Source organism: Argiope bruennichi, chromosome 7 (assembly GCF_947563725.1).
Source record: "Argiope bruennichi chromosome 7, qqArgBrue1.1, whole genome shotgun sequence".
NCBI classification, from domain to species: Eukaryota; Metazoa; Arthropoda; class Arachnida; order Araneae; family Araneidae; genus Argiope; species Argiope bruennichi.
The window spans coordinates 109,623,892-109,640,011 of record NC_079157.1 but is presented as its reverse complement, the minus strand read 5'-3'; the positions used below and the strand labels follow the sequence as shown (position 1 = coordinate 109,640,011).

Here is a 16,120-nt window from a genome sequence, read left to right as displayed (position 1 = left end):
AAAATATTGAAAAAGTAATTGAAAAATTCTGGTTAGTGGAAAATATTAGTGAAGAAAATACTATTCTTAGTAGTGAAGAAGAGTTTTGCGAGGCTCATTTTAAAGAAACCCACACCAGAAATAAGGATGGTCGATTCGTAGTTAAAATGCCGATGAAAGAAAGTTTCTTAGGTGATTCTAAAGCCTTAGCCAACGTTAGACTTAACCAAACAGTTAAGCGATTGCATAAGAATCCCCTGATGCAAAATTTATATAAGGAATTTATTGCAGAATATGAAAGTTTGGGTCATATGGAAAAAGTGAATAATGACCTTTGTGAAGGATCGTATTATTTGCCGCATCATGGAGTTTATAAACCTGAAAACTCAACCACAAAATTAAGGGTTGTATTTAATGCCAGTGTCCCTAGTACATCGGGACAAAGTCTAAATGATTTGCTTCTTGCCGGTGCAGTGAAAGAAAATATTTTTGAAATAATGACTAGATTTAGGACTTATAAATACGCATTTACGGCAGATATTAAAAAGATGTACCGTCAAATATTAATTGATGAATCGCAAAGAAATCTCCTAAAAATATTATGGAAAGATGATATGAATGAGTTTCCAACTACTTATCGCCTTAACACTGTCACTTACGGCACAAAATCGGCTCCATTTTTGGCCATTCGTTGTTTGAAGCAACTCGCTTTGGATGAAGCGAAAAAATTTCCGTTAGCTTCGCAAGTTACACTAACAGACGTGTATATGGACGATTTCGTCTCGGGTGCTGCTACTTTAAAAGCAGCCCAGGAATTACAAAGGCAGTTGATACAAATGCTGCAAACTTGTGGCACGGAGCTTCATAAACGGACTTCAAATTCCTCTGAACTCATAAATAATACCTCTGAGGAAACTAACCAACAATATTTTCTCGTTGATCGACATTCTTCAGTAAAAGCTTTGGGTCTGAATTGGCAACCAAAAGAAGATTATTTTCTCTTTAAGGTAGACTTAAAGATCAAGCCTTTCTACACTAAAAGAGACGTATTATCTGTTATCGCTCGTTTATATGATCCATTAGGTCTCGTTGGTCCTGTTATCACAAAGGCCAAAATTTTTATGCAAAAATTATGGATCCAACAATTGAACTGGGAAGATACTCTCCCTCAGTCAATTCAGCCAGAATGGTCGAATTTTGTGACATCTTTAAAAGTAATTGAAAATCTCAAAGTTCCTAGACATATCTTGACAGAATCTTATGAAAGAACTGTTATAGTAGGTTATGCTGATGCTTCTGAAGCTGCTTTCGGAGCGGTAGTTTACATGAAATCTATTATGGAAGATGGCACAGCTGTCAATAAACTTATTGCCAGTAAATCAAGAGTTGCTCCCATTAAAGTAATTTCGATCCCTCGTTTGGAGTTGTCAGCATGTCTCCTTCTGTCGCAGTTGATAGAAAGAATTCGTCCTTCTCTTCAGATGCTAATCAGTGAAACAATCTGTTACACCGATTCAACAATTGCACTTGCCTGGATAAAGACACCTCCATATAAACTAAAAACTTTTGTCGCTACTCGAGTATCAAAGATACAAACTCTCACAGAAAACTTCCAGTGGAAACATATTTCTTCCCAACTGAATCCTGCTGATGTAATATCTAGAGGTTTGAACCCTCATGAACTCTTAACCAACGACTTATGGTGGCGTGGTCCTGACTATTTACTGGATTCTAAAAATTATTCTAGTGTTGAACTTGAGGAGTCTGCAATTTAAGATGAACAATATCTGACTGAACTTAAATCACAGTCAAACATTAGTTTATCTTCTGTAAATAATATTTCATTTCTTGAGGATTTTTTAGCCATAAGTAATGACTATGTAAAATTAATTCGTGTATTTAGTTTTATTTGCAGGTTTTTATTCAATATTAAGAATAAAACAAAAATTACCGGTCCAATCACAAATAGTGAATTGGAAAGAGCAAAAAGGAAATTAATGGAGATTATTCAGGTAAGTGAATTTGATAAAGAGATAAAGGCCCTAAAAAACGGAGTAACTTTGAAGAAGGGTCCTATAAGTCATTTAAATGCTTTTTTAGATGCAGACAATTTGTTAAGAGTAGGTGGTAGATTGGTTCATGCAGATGTTAGTTATAATCATAAACATCAGATAATACTGCCTAAAAAGCACAAAATTACCACTCTAATTTTCCAGTATTATCACTTAAAGAACTTTCACGCAGGACCTCAATCATTATTACATTTTGTTCGGCAAGAATTTTGGCCCATTGGAGGCAAAAATATCGCAAGAAAGGTTGTGCGTAACTGTATAACTTGTTTTAGGTGCAAACCTACTCCTTTAGACCAATTAATGGGGAATTTACCTCCAGAGCGAGTAAATCCCAATCCTGTATTTTCTAACACAGGTGTAGACTTTTGCGGTCCATTTTTCCTAAGGTACAAAAATCAAAGAAAGGGTAATCTACATAAGGTGTATGTAGCTATTTTCGTTTGCCTAGTTACTAAGGCTATACATCTTGAAATAGTTTTTGACTTGACATCACAAGCATTTATTGCTTGCTTGAAAAGATTCTTCTCACGTCGAGGGAAATGCTCAACTTTATTTAGTGATAATAGTAAAACCTTTATAGGAGCCAACAAAGAATTGAAAAAACTCGCTTCACTTGTTAATTTTCCTGATGAAAATTTATCAACGTTTTTGGCAATGGAAAATATCTCCTGGAAATTTCTTCCCCCTCGGGCCCCTAATTTCGGAGGACTCTGAGAGTCTGGAGTTAAGTCCTTCAAGCATCATCTAAAAAGAACTGTTGCTGATGCAAAATTATTTTTTGAGGAATTTTTAACTGTTATTACTCAAATAGAAGCCATCCTAAACTCAAGACCTATCTCACCTTTATCTTCCGATGCTTCGGATTTAGAACCATTAACTCCAGGCCATTTTTTAATAGGCAGGCCAATAAATTCTATCCCAGAGCCTTCAGTAATAAATGAACTAGACAGTAAATTAACCCGTTGGCAAAGACTGACAAAAATAGTAGAACAAATCTGGAAACGCTGGTCGATTGACTATCTAAATCATTTGCAAGACCGAAAAAAATGGCGATTTTCAAAAAATAATATTAAGGAAAATGATATGGTTATACTAAAGGAGGATAACCTTCCACCTTTTAAATGGTGTCTTGGAAGAATAAGTCAAGTTATTCCCGGACAGGACGGCAAAATTCGTGTTGTAATTGTCAAAACTAAAAATGGTCATTTTAAAAGACCAATATCGAAAATTTGCCTCCTACCCATTCAGACTTGATTTTCTAATTTGTACATAAAAAAAACTGTATATTATTCTGTACATATTCAAATGTTTATTTTCTATTTTTACATATTTAATTGTACATTTATGCTTCCTACTTATTTATATTTCTATGTCTTTTTATATATATTTTCCTGTTTGAACTCGAAAAAAAAAATTATTGTGTTGTATATTCTTGATTGTAACTTTGAATCTTGAATTGTAACTTGTGTTGCATAAACACGCAACGCGGGGCGGAATGTTACCGCCTTGTTGGCGCCTTTTGTAAGAAATGTAGCAAACCTACGCTGATTTGGCTTCAGCGATAAAATTATTATAACCCTGCTGACATGGGATCAGTTTTGAAAAACAGTTTCGTACTGAGGAGTTCGTTGCGGGGTCGTTGCACCTCGATGAAATAAAAAGTTGGCTTTCGAATTGTCGTTTAATTTTTAAAAGAATACAGTCCACTTATTAAAAAATTGAATGAACCAGCTTAACTTATGGTAAATTCGTACCAGCCCCTTTCCTAATATTTGAGCAAACTAATTTTTTTTTCTTGCATTACTTTATTTATTATGCAATTTTGAAGTTAATACCATTTTAAAACTCGGATGTGTTTTGTATTTATCCGTACTTTTTAATCAGTTACAGAAAACTCTTATTTATACTGCAAATTTAAAAATCGTACTTTATCAATAGCCATTAATTCTCCTCTCCGTTTGTTCGCACCCATGATGAGGATCAATCTCGCTATACCCTAGGCTCGACCCAAGTGGCAACTAGAGCAGCAATAATGCAATAGCTAAAAACGCTTATAATATTTTTTTGAAGAAGAAGAATTATGCACATACTAAACATGTATATATATATATATATATATATATATATATATAAGTAACCAATCTATAGTAAGAAATAGTTTGAAAACGAAACTAGGGAAGGAATTGTTTTCTATTTCCTTTCTATTAAAATGGTATATCACTTGGGCCTAATTTCAGGGGGTTTTCGGGTCACGAGGAATCATTATTAGACTTATGTCTGCATTTCCTCACAGAAAAAATCCCTTTCTTTGAATCCCTGCCTGAGGGTGACCCTTGAAAAAGTCTTCAGGCAGGATTCTTTTTTATATTTTTTGGTTCAATTTTTATTTGGTTTTTTTGATTTTCCATTTAACTTGATTTTAATACTTTTGTTTTGTTTTATATATATATATATATATATATATATATATATATATATATATATATATATATATATATATATATATATATATATATATATATATATATATATATATATATATATATATATATATATATATATATAAAGTATTAGAATCAAGTTAATAGGAAAAACAAAAATCAAGTAAAAATTAAACCAAAAAAATTATTAAAAAAATATAAAAAAAAGAATCCGGCCTGAAGACTTTTTTAAGGGTCACCCTCAGGCAGGGATTCAAAGAAAGGGATTTTTTCTGTGAGACATACAGACATTGTCTAATAATGATTCCTCGTGACCAGAAAATCCCCTGAAATTATGCTCAAGAGATATACCATTTTAACAGAAAGGAAATACAAAATAACAAATTAGAAAAAAATAACCACAACAAAGTAAAAATACAATAACAAAAATAACAATAAAAACAAAAACTAGCATTAAAATTAAAATTAAAAACGAAAAGGCCAGGACATACCATCCAACAGTCAGAGAAACTATCGATTGTGATTCCCTGTTTTTAAAAAAATTAACGGTAAATTATGTAAACAGAAGTAGGCTCCCAGCGCCATCTATTGAGTGATCCAATATGCAAGGAAAGTTCTATTTTTATTTGAGCCAAAGGATTAATCCCAAACCATACCTTGTTTAATTAAGAAATTGACATTACAGTAATTTCTAGGAAATTCATTTTTAATTAAATTTTTAAGGAGGATGTTTGATGCTTCAATATCAGAATTTTTATTATTGCAAACCCTTTTGATCCTGTTAACTTGTGAGAAAATTAGATTTTTGAAAATTTTAGAGTTTAGATTGGAATGGTAGTTACATAGTTTTGTTATTTTAAAGCTGAAATCATCCCTTTTATCGTATATACCAACTATTGTTTTATCATTAGCAATTTCGATTTTTAAATCCAGAAAGGTAGCCTCAAGTTGATTTTTATTTGTATCTTTTAGAACTAAATCTTTTGTATAGCAATTAGTAATAATATTAGTATTGTCGAAGTTAATCAAAAGTAGGTCATCAATATATCTCCACCCGTTTATTAAATTATATTTAATTATTTTTTTCTCATAGTAATGCAGGAAAATATTAGCTAAAGCACTTGAGAAAGCTGTTCCCATTGGAATGCCCTTGACTTGTTTATAAAAATTAATACCATTAAACACGTAATTTTCAGTAATATTAAAATTACATAACTCAAGCCAGTTATTTTTAGGAATGATATTTTCATTTAAATATTCGTCATATATAAAAGTGCAGACCTTTATTAATTTTTCATGATGTAGATTAGTGTATAAATTTTCGAAATCAAAAGTATTAAGTTTATTAATGTTGTTATCTTTAAGAAAATCCAATACTTCTTTGTTTCTAGAAATAATAAAGTTGTCTTCATTTTTTATTTTGTCCAGGATAATTTTTAAGTATTTAAAGAAATGTTTACCCGTATAATAATTATAACTGCCAGTGCTACAGGTTACGAATCTGAATTTTAATGGATTTTTATGAAATTTAACTGTTGGGAATAAATAAGGATAGTTAAGAGAGCAAGTCTTAGTTTTGGTTTTTTTTGCGAAAGCTAGGATTCTTTTATCTAATTCCTTTTTCCCGGTGTTCTTTAACATATAAGTTGCATTAGAGTTATATTCATTAATTAAAAGTTCTTTATAATAATATTTACAAATTAAACAGAAATTATTTGCTGATTTATCTATTACTGTAATAACAAATTTTTCTTTTAAATTTTTTATTTCGTTTTTTAATGTTTTACTAAAATAAATCCCACGTTCTTTAAATCTGTCAAAATCAGTATTCATTTTTATTTTAATTTCCTTTAAAATTCTCACTTTCCATTCCCCGAAACCTTCCGCAGGCCAATGGTATTTACTAGATAATTTGGCAATAAAAACATCCAAATCATTACCAATAGAAATCAAAATTTTGTTATGGTTTATTTTTTCTCTTAATCTAAATTTTGTTCCTCTTCCCATCAAATCTCTTAAAGAGTTGGATTCAATAATTTTTAAATTACCTGTAATAATATGACCTTTATCAATATCTATAAAATCTTTATATTTTTCTTTGTTACAGTAACAATCTGTTTTATTTATTTTATCTAAATATTTGCTATAGTAATTATAATTACAAATTTTTTTCTTTAAAGTTGAAGTGTAACTAAACGCTATTGATACAGTAGTTTTATCTGCAAGAGGAAAAAATATATTATTATTATGTATAATTTTGGGTAATTTTAGATATTCGAAGTAAAAATCCAAGAATTTAATCACACAGTATTCTTTGTAAACATTATTTTTATTATTAAAAAGTAAATCGTTTTTTCCAATGTTAAGTTTACATTTAATAAGATCTAGAATAATACATTTAGTGTACGAAATTTTAAACTCTAATTCCCCGAATTTATTATTTAAAAACCATTTCATTTTATTATTTCTAAGACCAAAAATGTATTTCCTAATTCTGCGAATGCTTTCACTATTGTGTTCCAGATTACAGTAATTTTGAAATTCCTCAAATATAATTTGAAAATTGCCTCCTTTCCCTTTACCTCTTTTAAATCTTTTAGAAAAGTTATCTTTATTTAGAACATTTTTAAATATGTTAAATTTGTTATAAATGCAATTATTGTTTAAATCTGCATAACCTTCCCCATTTAATTTACTATTGAGACCATAAGGAAATAAAGTTTTCAGGTTGCAAATATAAATGTTTTCCAGATCTAATCTTTTGTTTAATTCGAAAGATTAGATCTGGAAACCTTTCTGGATTTAAAAATCGAAATTGCTAATGATAAAACAATAGTTGGTATATACGATAAAAGGGATGATTTCAGCTTTAAAATAACAAAACTATGTAACTACCATTCCAATCTAAACTCTAAAATTTTCAAAAATCTAATTTTCTCACAAGTTAACAGGATCAAAAGGGTTTGCAATAATAAAAATTCTGATATTGAAGCATCAAACATCCTCCTTAAAAATTTAATTAAAAATGAATTTCCTAGAAATTACTGTAATGTCAATTTCTTAATTAAACAAGGTATGGTTTGGGATTAATCCTTTGGCTCAAATAAAAATAGAACTTTCCTTGCATATTGGATCACTCAATAGATGGCGCTGGGAGCCTACTTCTGTTTACATAATTTACCGTTAATTTTTTTAAAAACAGGGAATCACAATCGATAGTTTCTCTGACTGTTGGATGGTATGTCCTGGCCTTTTCGTTTTTAATTTTAATTTTAATGCTAGTTTCTGTTTTTATTGTTATTTTTGTTATTGTATTTTTACTTTGTTGTGGTTATTTTTTTCTAATTTGTTATTTTGTATTTCCTTTCTGTTAAAATGGTATATCTCTTGAGCATAATTTCAGGGGATTTTCGGGTCACGAGGAATCATTATTAGACAATGTCTGTATGTCCTTACAGAAAAAATCCCTTTCTTTGAATCCCTGCCTGAGGGTGACCCTTGAAAAAGTCTTCAGGCCGGATTCTTTTTTTTATATTTTTTTAATAATTTTTTTGGTTTAATTTTTATTTGATTTTTGTTTTTCCTATTAACTTGATTCTAATACTTTTGTATCAATTCATCTGTGTTTTAGAAGTAGCTGCAATTGCGCTCTCTAAATACTATGAAGTTCTTTTTTGGTTTTAGCTTAAATAGGTAATAAATTTTAGTTGCTATTTCGAAACTTTTGTTTCGTTTTCATTTTAGTTTCGTTTTCAAACTTTTTCTTACTTTAGATTGGTTATATATATATATATATATATATATATATATATATATATATATATATATATATATATATATATATATATATATATATATATATATATATTCCAAAACGAACAATCTCTAAATTATAGGCAAGTAAAATCGCTTACCTTTATTGCTACGTTGGAATCTCTTTGCTTACAAACTGATGTTGTCTCCATCTGGTTACAGCTCAAAATCTCAAATTTCTAATTAGTGACAGGTTCAGTGACTATGACTCATTAATACGGGGAACTTATCTTTAAGAAGATTATTTAATAGCTGCTTGATTATATGTTACATGATTAAGAATTAGACATGATTAAGATTATATTTACAAATTAGAAGAGAATAAAACGCGTTCGTTGGTTGCCGCCAAAATGAGAGGAAGTCAAACAAGCCCCTGGTGGCGAGAAGGGAAAGTTCTTTACAGTCAAAACTGGTTACAGTTAAGTCCTTGTTTCCGAAACTAACACCTTTGAGTTTCGTAAAGGACTTTAGAAACTCAAACAAATGAGGCCAGGAGAACATTGGGCTTTAAAAGCCGGCCATAACGGGATATTCTTGGTTGTCTCACATCTGGAACAGCATGAGAGTCACTAGAGGTAAATATACCATCAGGAATCATCGTTGTGGATGGAGAATCACTCTTTGGGAGACATGGGATAGCAGATTTTTCACTTTGGCTGATCTCAAGAGGAAAAAGTCTCTGGATTGGACATAGGAAAGGCCCAGATTTGGTCTGGACTTCCACGAGACGAACTTTCTTGTCTTTTCCAAGATATAATTTGATGACTCTTCCCAAAGGCCAATTTATTCGCTTGACGTTACTATCACCGATGAGAACAATGTCTCCTTCTTTAGTTTTATATTCATTACGAATCTTTGATAATTCTCTAAGATGTCCAAGATATTCGATTCTGAAACGTTTTCTGAGATCTTGACACACTTTTTGCCTGTAGAAGAATCTTTTATTCATTTTCTTAGCATCTATTTGATCTATATCTGGAACTCCTATTTCCTTTACATCTTGCAAAAACATAGTAGGTGTTAATGCTACAAGGTCCTCATTGTCTTCATTTAAGTATGTCAAAGGTCTTGAATTTATAATGCCCTCAGCATCACATAGTACAGTGTACAATTCTTCAAACTGTAAGGAGGCCTTTCTAAGAACTTTTCTTAAGATAGATTTCAACATATCTATAAGCCTTTCCCAAAATCCACCCCACCATGGGGCTGATGGGGGGTTGAATTTCCATAGGATTTTCTTTACTGAGGCATATTCTTGTATTTTCCCTCAATCAACAGATTTCAGCTTATTAGAAGTACCCACTAAATTGGTTTGATTATCTGAATAAATTGTAGCTGGTCTTCCTCTTCTAGAAATAAACCTTCATAAAGCTAGAATAAAACTATCGATAAACTAGTTACCAGCTCGATGTGGACTGCACGATAAACTGCGCATGTAAAAAGTGCAGCCCAACATTTGGTTTTGCTTTTCAAATATAGCGGTCCGCACAAGTCAACTCCTACTACTTCAGAAACATAAGCACCTCTGACGCGATCTTCGGGTAGTGGAGCACTTGCTACTTCTAATGGCCGAGATGAAAAACGTTGGCATACTACACAAGTCCTTATTACTTGACGTATTGTCTTTCATCTTTTTAAGATCTAATAATTCTCTCTTAAACTCGACATCAAAATCTGTATCCCAGCATGACTAAGTTCAACATGCTTTTCAAAAATAAGTTTTCCGATAACATCATGCTTTGAAGGCACCAAAATTGGAAATCTAAATGTCGGTAGATCACTTCTTTGAGAAATTTTGGTCTTTAATCTTAACAAACCATCTGAATCCAGGAATGTCTGTAAGTTCAGTTTTTCGTTCCCCAAAAAACATTGACTTTGAACTTGTTTTAAAATGAACTTTTCAGCAGCCTCTACTTCTTCAAAATCTAGAGTACCGCATTTTCTTTCTTTTTTCTGGGTTTTAGAATTTTTATAAAAACGAAAAATCCAAGCCGGGATTCTGGTCATTTTTCGGAAAGAAGATACCTTAGAAAAGTACTCTAATTGCTCTGTCGTGGTGTTAGTGACAGACACAATAGATTTTCTTTTTTCGGAGTTTACGACGTCGAAATAGGCATTGTCAGCCAATTTGGACCCTTCTACCAAAGAGATTTCACAATCTCGTGATTGAAGGTCAACTGGGTTTAATGCTCCACTTATGTGCCTCCAGTCTTCAGGATTAGTGAGTTTACGGATTTCCAATAACCTGTTGTAAACGAACGTGGCCCAATTCTCATTTATTTTGATCCAATACAAAGAATTCATAGAGTCAGACCAGTAGAAGATTGGTATGTTCTCAAGTCCAAGTTCGGAGATGGTTGCTTTTGTGAATCTAGCTCCAATAGTGCAAGACAAAAGTTCTAGGCGTTGAATAGAGATCTTTTTCAAAGGAGCAACTCTATTTCTAGCTTGTATTAACTGGAACGACGTGCTATCAGCAGATTCAACTCTCAAGAAGATGCATGTAGCGTAGGCACGCTGACTTGCGTCACAAAAAACATGGATGGAAAATTTGGAATCTTCTGCAAAGTCCTCACGTACACATCTTGGTATTTCAAGATCATTCAATTTCGGTAAGTTCATCTTCCAGCGTTCGAATCTTTCAGTTATCAGCAGAGGGAGTTCAGCATCCCAGGACAGCACCAATTTTCAGCATTCCTGCAACAAAGATTTGGGCTCTAGAGTCACTGGACAAGAAAATCCTATCGGATCAAAGATTCAATGAACGGTTGACACGATTTTTCTTTTTGTGTTAGGTCCTTTATCTTCTTTCATCAAACTTTTCAAATCTAGACATATAGTATCCTCTGACAAATTCCACAGAATCCCAAGAACTGGAACCTTTTGGTCTTCTTGCCTTTCTTCCGTTTTGTCTTCAATAGGAGAATGCTCCCACCCTTGAAGTTCAAACTTGGCAGTAGATAATAGTTCTTGCGATTCCGAAATAAATCTAGCGAGTTCTTCTTTTCTGTTGACGTTGAAAACACAATTATCAACGTAGGAGGACCTCATAAGTTGCTGGGCTGTTTCCTTGAGAGTTTTTTAAATGAAGATCTAATGTAGCTCCTAGAAGGAAAGGACTGGAGGAGATTCCGAACACAACTCTTTTGTGCTGCAGGATCTTGATATTTCCGTCTTTTCTTCTACTTTTTCCATAAAAATCTGAGATATGGTCTATCTCGTTCTTGTAATCCAATTTGCAAAATTGCCTTCTTGATGTCAGATATCACTCCATATTTTCCAACTCGAAAGAGATTTATGAGAGATGGAAGGAGTTCTACAAGATTTGGTCCCTTTTCGCGGCAGTCATTAATAGAAAGTGTATTCTTTTCTTTAGCTGAACCATCAAAACCGGGTCGAACTTTGGTCGTTGAATTCTCTTTGAAGACAGGATGGTGTAGTAAGAAATACTGTCCTTCTTTGATTTCTTGCATAGGATCAACTTCTTCAATAATACCCTCACTCTGCCAATCCTGAAAAACATCATCATAATCTGCCAGCTTTTCGGCACGTTCTAAGGCTTTAATACAACTGTTAAGTCTTCGTTCAGCTATCTTTCTGCCATCAGGAAGAGATGGATGATCATCTATCCACGGTAGACTGACAATGTAGCGCCCCTCGTTATCTCGTATTACACTGCGTTCAAAATGTTCCTTAGCCGCTTCTTCTAGTTCTTTTCTACTTTGAGTTTCCGCATGGTCATTAATATTCAATGTATCAAACCTCCAAAGATCGGATATATTTACGTCGTTCACAAGTAGCGACATTAGCGTGCTGGAACTATCATTTTTATTAATTCCTGATCTTCCAATAGCTGTCCACCCTAACTTGGTGTTCATCGCAATTAGATCAGGCGAAAGTTTTTTAATTTCTCCTGTAAATAATCTGGCTGCCGTATCTGCCCGTAATAATATGTGAATCTCTTTGGGATCGTTTTCATACAAACAAAGATTTTCATCTAAGCAAATATCACTAACAAATATACCCAATTGTTTTACTTCTTCGATATTTTTAGGATCTAATTTGGGAAGAGAAGTGCAAATTTTATTCTGATCCATTACTTCTACGTTACAAAAGAAATTATTTTCTGTATTAAGCAATTTAATGGAATACATCTTGTGGTTTTCCCTCCTTTTCAGTCCTCCGAAAAGTCCATGAGTCACCGTTTGTTCCCCAAGACACTTCAATTTCATTACATCCGCTACATATTTGCTGACATACGACCTCTGGCTCCCGAGGTCAATGATCGATCTAACATAGATTTAAATCATTATTTTCGACTCTAACAATTAAAGTCTGCAGATAAACATCCCTGGAATATAAATTATTAGCCAACGCGAAATTTTCATTTAAAAGATTATTCTCATCCTTACTTTCATTAAAATGGGTATTATTTTTCGGAACAGAATTATCTTGATTGCACAATATGGATAAATATTTTTTACTGTAGAGAGTACAAACTATTTTTGACCTACAAAATTTGGCAACATGAAATTGCTTTACATAAATAAAACACGCAGCTTTTTTAGACAGTATACATTTCCGCTCTTCCAAATTTAAAGTACGTACGTATGTATTCACAATCAACAACATCATGAAATTTATTAGAAGTTTATTATTACTATTAAATAATCTTTAAGAAGATTATTTAATAGCTACTTGATTATATGTTACATGATTAAGAATATATTTACAAATTTGAAGAGAATAAAACGCGTTCGTTGGTTGCCGCCAAAACGAGAGGAAGTCAAACAAGCCCCTGGTGGCGAGAAGGTAAAGTTCTTTGCTGTCAAAACTGGTTACAGTTAAGTCCTTGTTTCCGACAATATATATATATATATATATATATATATATATATATATATGAAAATTGATTACCTGACTTCCAAAATTATTTATTTCACAAAAACAATTTTTGTATTATCTTAAAATTTAAAAAAAAAACTACCGAAAATTACTTCTTTATTGATATGAATTTCTTTTCAGTAAGATTCTCCCCTTTAGTTTTTATATTTTTTAAAGTTAAAGATACATATATATTTATAATGTTTAAAATTACTGCTATGAAATTCTAATAATATAAATGTATTGTAATGAAGTTCAAATCCTTTCTTCAAAACATTTATTTACCAGCTTTCAGCATTATTAAAAATAAGATAAAAAAATTGCTTTTTTGAATACTCTCTGAAATGGGATTTTTAGTTTTGCTTTTGTTTCGTATTATTTTCTCTTTTTATTGAGTCAATTTACCCTTAACTGGGGACGTGCGGTCTGTGAGACCGTTAGCGATGGATTTTCTGTCACCCCCAATTCTATTTTTAGCTCAATTCAATGGATTGACCCTGTAGCTTCCTATTTTATGACCATCAATACACGTGCACTTTTTCAACCGATTTCAATAGATGCTTTTTAAAATAATTCAGCTATTTTTTCGAGCGCGGTCTCTAAGACCGCATCTCCCTGTTAGTGTCCCAGTGATAAACAATTCTTAGCAGATGGCGCTAAAAGTTGGACCCCGAAATATCACCCACTTTACTGATCATTTTATGAAGCAGTTCTCCAGAACTTTTAAATAAAGCAGAAAGTGATTTTAGTGATAAGGATAATTGTACAGAAGAGTCTTTCGATTAAAATTCGCATTCAACTGATTTTGATATGTATGTTCAAACATAATTAATTTTTCTAGTGATAATGTATTTTGAAATTTTTTTTAAATATATTTATATACGAATGTAGATATATATATACATAATTTATAGATTGATTTTTATACTAGTTCTTAAACTGTATGTTTAAAATGCCCTAGAAAACCTTGCTATGAAAGTCACACAAGCCGATAAAAAAAAAAGCCAATTTTACCCATCGTCATTTTTTTTTAATTTTTCATATAACAGTTAAATTTTACATTATATTGTCTTCTATATACCTTCATATACTGTAAAAATAAATATGATTTAAAAAGTAATATGTTTTTTCAAGAATATTATTTATTGTAACATGTAATTTAAGAAGAAAATGTATGTTCCAATGCATTTACTTTTATCAATGATAATATATTTTGAAAAATTTCTAAAACATATCTATATATCAAGAAAAATATCTATAAAATATATTGGCAGTTTTTCATACTATTACATTCATTAGAAAATGTAATTTGAGTGTAAATGAAATGCGGTCTCGTGACCGCACCTCTCCAGTTAAGTCCTAAAATTTCACCTCCCCAGTTAAGGGTTAAATCCAAGTTCCCAATTGTATCAAATTTATACTATTTAAAGAAATGACATTCCATATTAATCGTTTAACAGCCTAAATAGTCGACAATCTAGAGAAACAGTTGGTCGTGTAACTTTGCACATGCAATAAATATGAAACTTTGGAACTCAATTATCAAAAAGAAAAGTGTATTCTTTACACGAATGTAACAACAAACTTTAGAAGAAGAAATTCAGCTATTATAAGATCGGAACGATGTGGTTTCATGAAAAATAAAAAAAAAATAAACAATTATTTACTTATAATTATGTTAATTTAATTACAATTGTTATCTTTAAAAAATATTCATAAGAAAATAAAGTTTTTCAAATGCACTATAACATCTTTTTGAACCGACTGTATTATGTTTCATTTATTTTTCAGATGTCGCTGTATTTGTATACCTCTGCCTGCACATATTTAGTTTCCTTCATAGCATCATTGTTCTTTGAAATGCCAGTGCTAAACTTCTTGAATTGGCTTGGTCAGAAAAATGAGGAAAAAAACTCAAGTGTGACATTTTCTGACTACAAAAAAAAATAATCAAAATCATTCTGATGTCTTTAAAATTTCTTGAAATAATTTGTTTTCATGAAAAGATACTCACATTCGTAAACTCCATTACAGAATGTACAATTTTTTTTATTAATTATTTTTATTCAAAATTGGATACTAACATTTATTTAATGATTTTATTTTCTCAATTGTTCTAGCTTTAAAGAAATTTACTGAAGACATCAATTATGGTTTTTCCTATTTATTTGTTTCATGTACTTGTAACTCAATAAAAAATTATTCATCTTACTCATTTCTATAATTCTTTTGCTATAAAATCACTTCCTTATTTCATCGCTTCTAATAATAATTTATGTAATCTTGAATAACAAAAGAAATAAAATGAAGTATAAAATGAATTGTCCTTAAGCATTAATATAATGTAATTGCTTTGTCCATAAATTGATGATTCGATACTATATTGCAAATTGAAACTTTCTTAATTGCATATGTATATTTGCAATATGGCTACCTGACACTGAACATCTTAATATAATGATTGGGATCTTCAAATTATTCATATGCGGCAACGAAATACAAATTCGAAGATGGTTTATTATAACCAATTTTGCTGAAAGCCTGTACGAAATAATTAAACTAGTTACAAAGATCTATCAAACAGATTAAGATTGCGTTTATTTCGCTTGTGCGAATGTGTTTCGTTCCAGATTATGAGCACATTAGTTAAGCATACGTAGGTTCAACCAAAGAAATAGGATTACTGAATTAAATTCTTTTTTTGACACAATTTTACTTTACATAGCAGCTTAGTTGTTGTCGTGTTGTGACTTACTGTACTTTACAAGCCCGCTGACAGTTATCTGTCAGCGATTTAAGCCGAGTGAGTTTCCCTTGCTTTTTCAGTAGCGCCAACTGGGGCCAAGAGTACGACTTAGCTACTTCATGCGTCACATTCGCTTGCACAACCCCTTTTTACAAGGGGCACATTCACACATCTCACAGATAGAA

The 16,120-nt window shown here is 31.5% G+C and overlaps 1 protein-coding gene across 1 annotated transcript in view; it reads left to right on the top strand.

Annotated features, from left to right (window-relative positions):
- LOC129975065 (nose resistant to fluoxetine protein 6-like) overlaps positions 1-15,400 on the top strand; it is a 52,931-nt gene extending 37,531 nt beyond the window's left edge. The window contains exon 14 of the mRNA XM_056087947.1: positions 14,981-15,400. Within this exon, the coding sequence (XP_055943922.1) occupies positions 14,981-15,139 (159 nt within the window). The 3' untranslated portion in view covers positions 15,140-15,400. The remainder of the gene's footprint in view (positions 1-14,980) is intronic.
- The last annotated feature ends 720 nt before the right edge of the window (positions 15,401-16,120 follow it).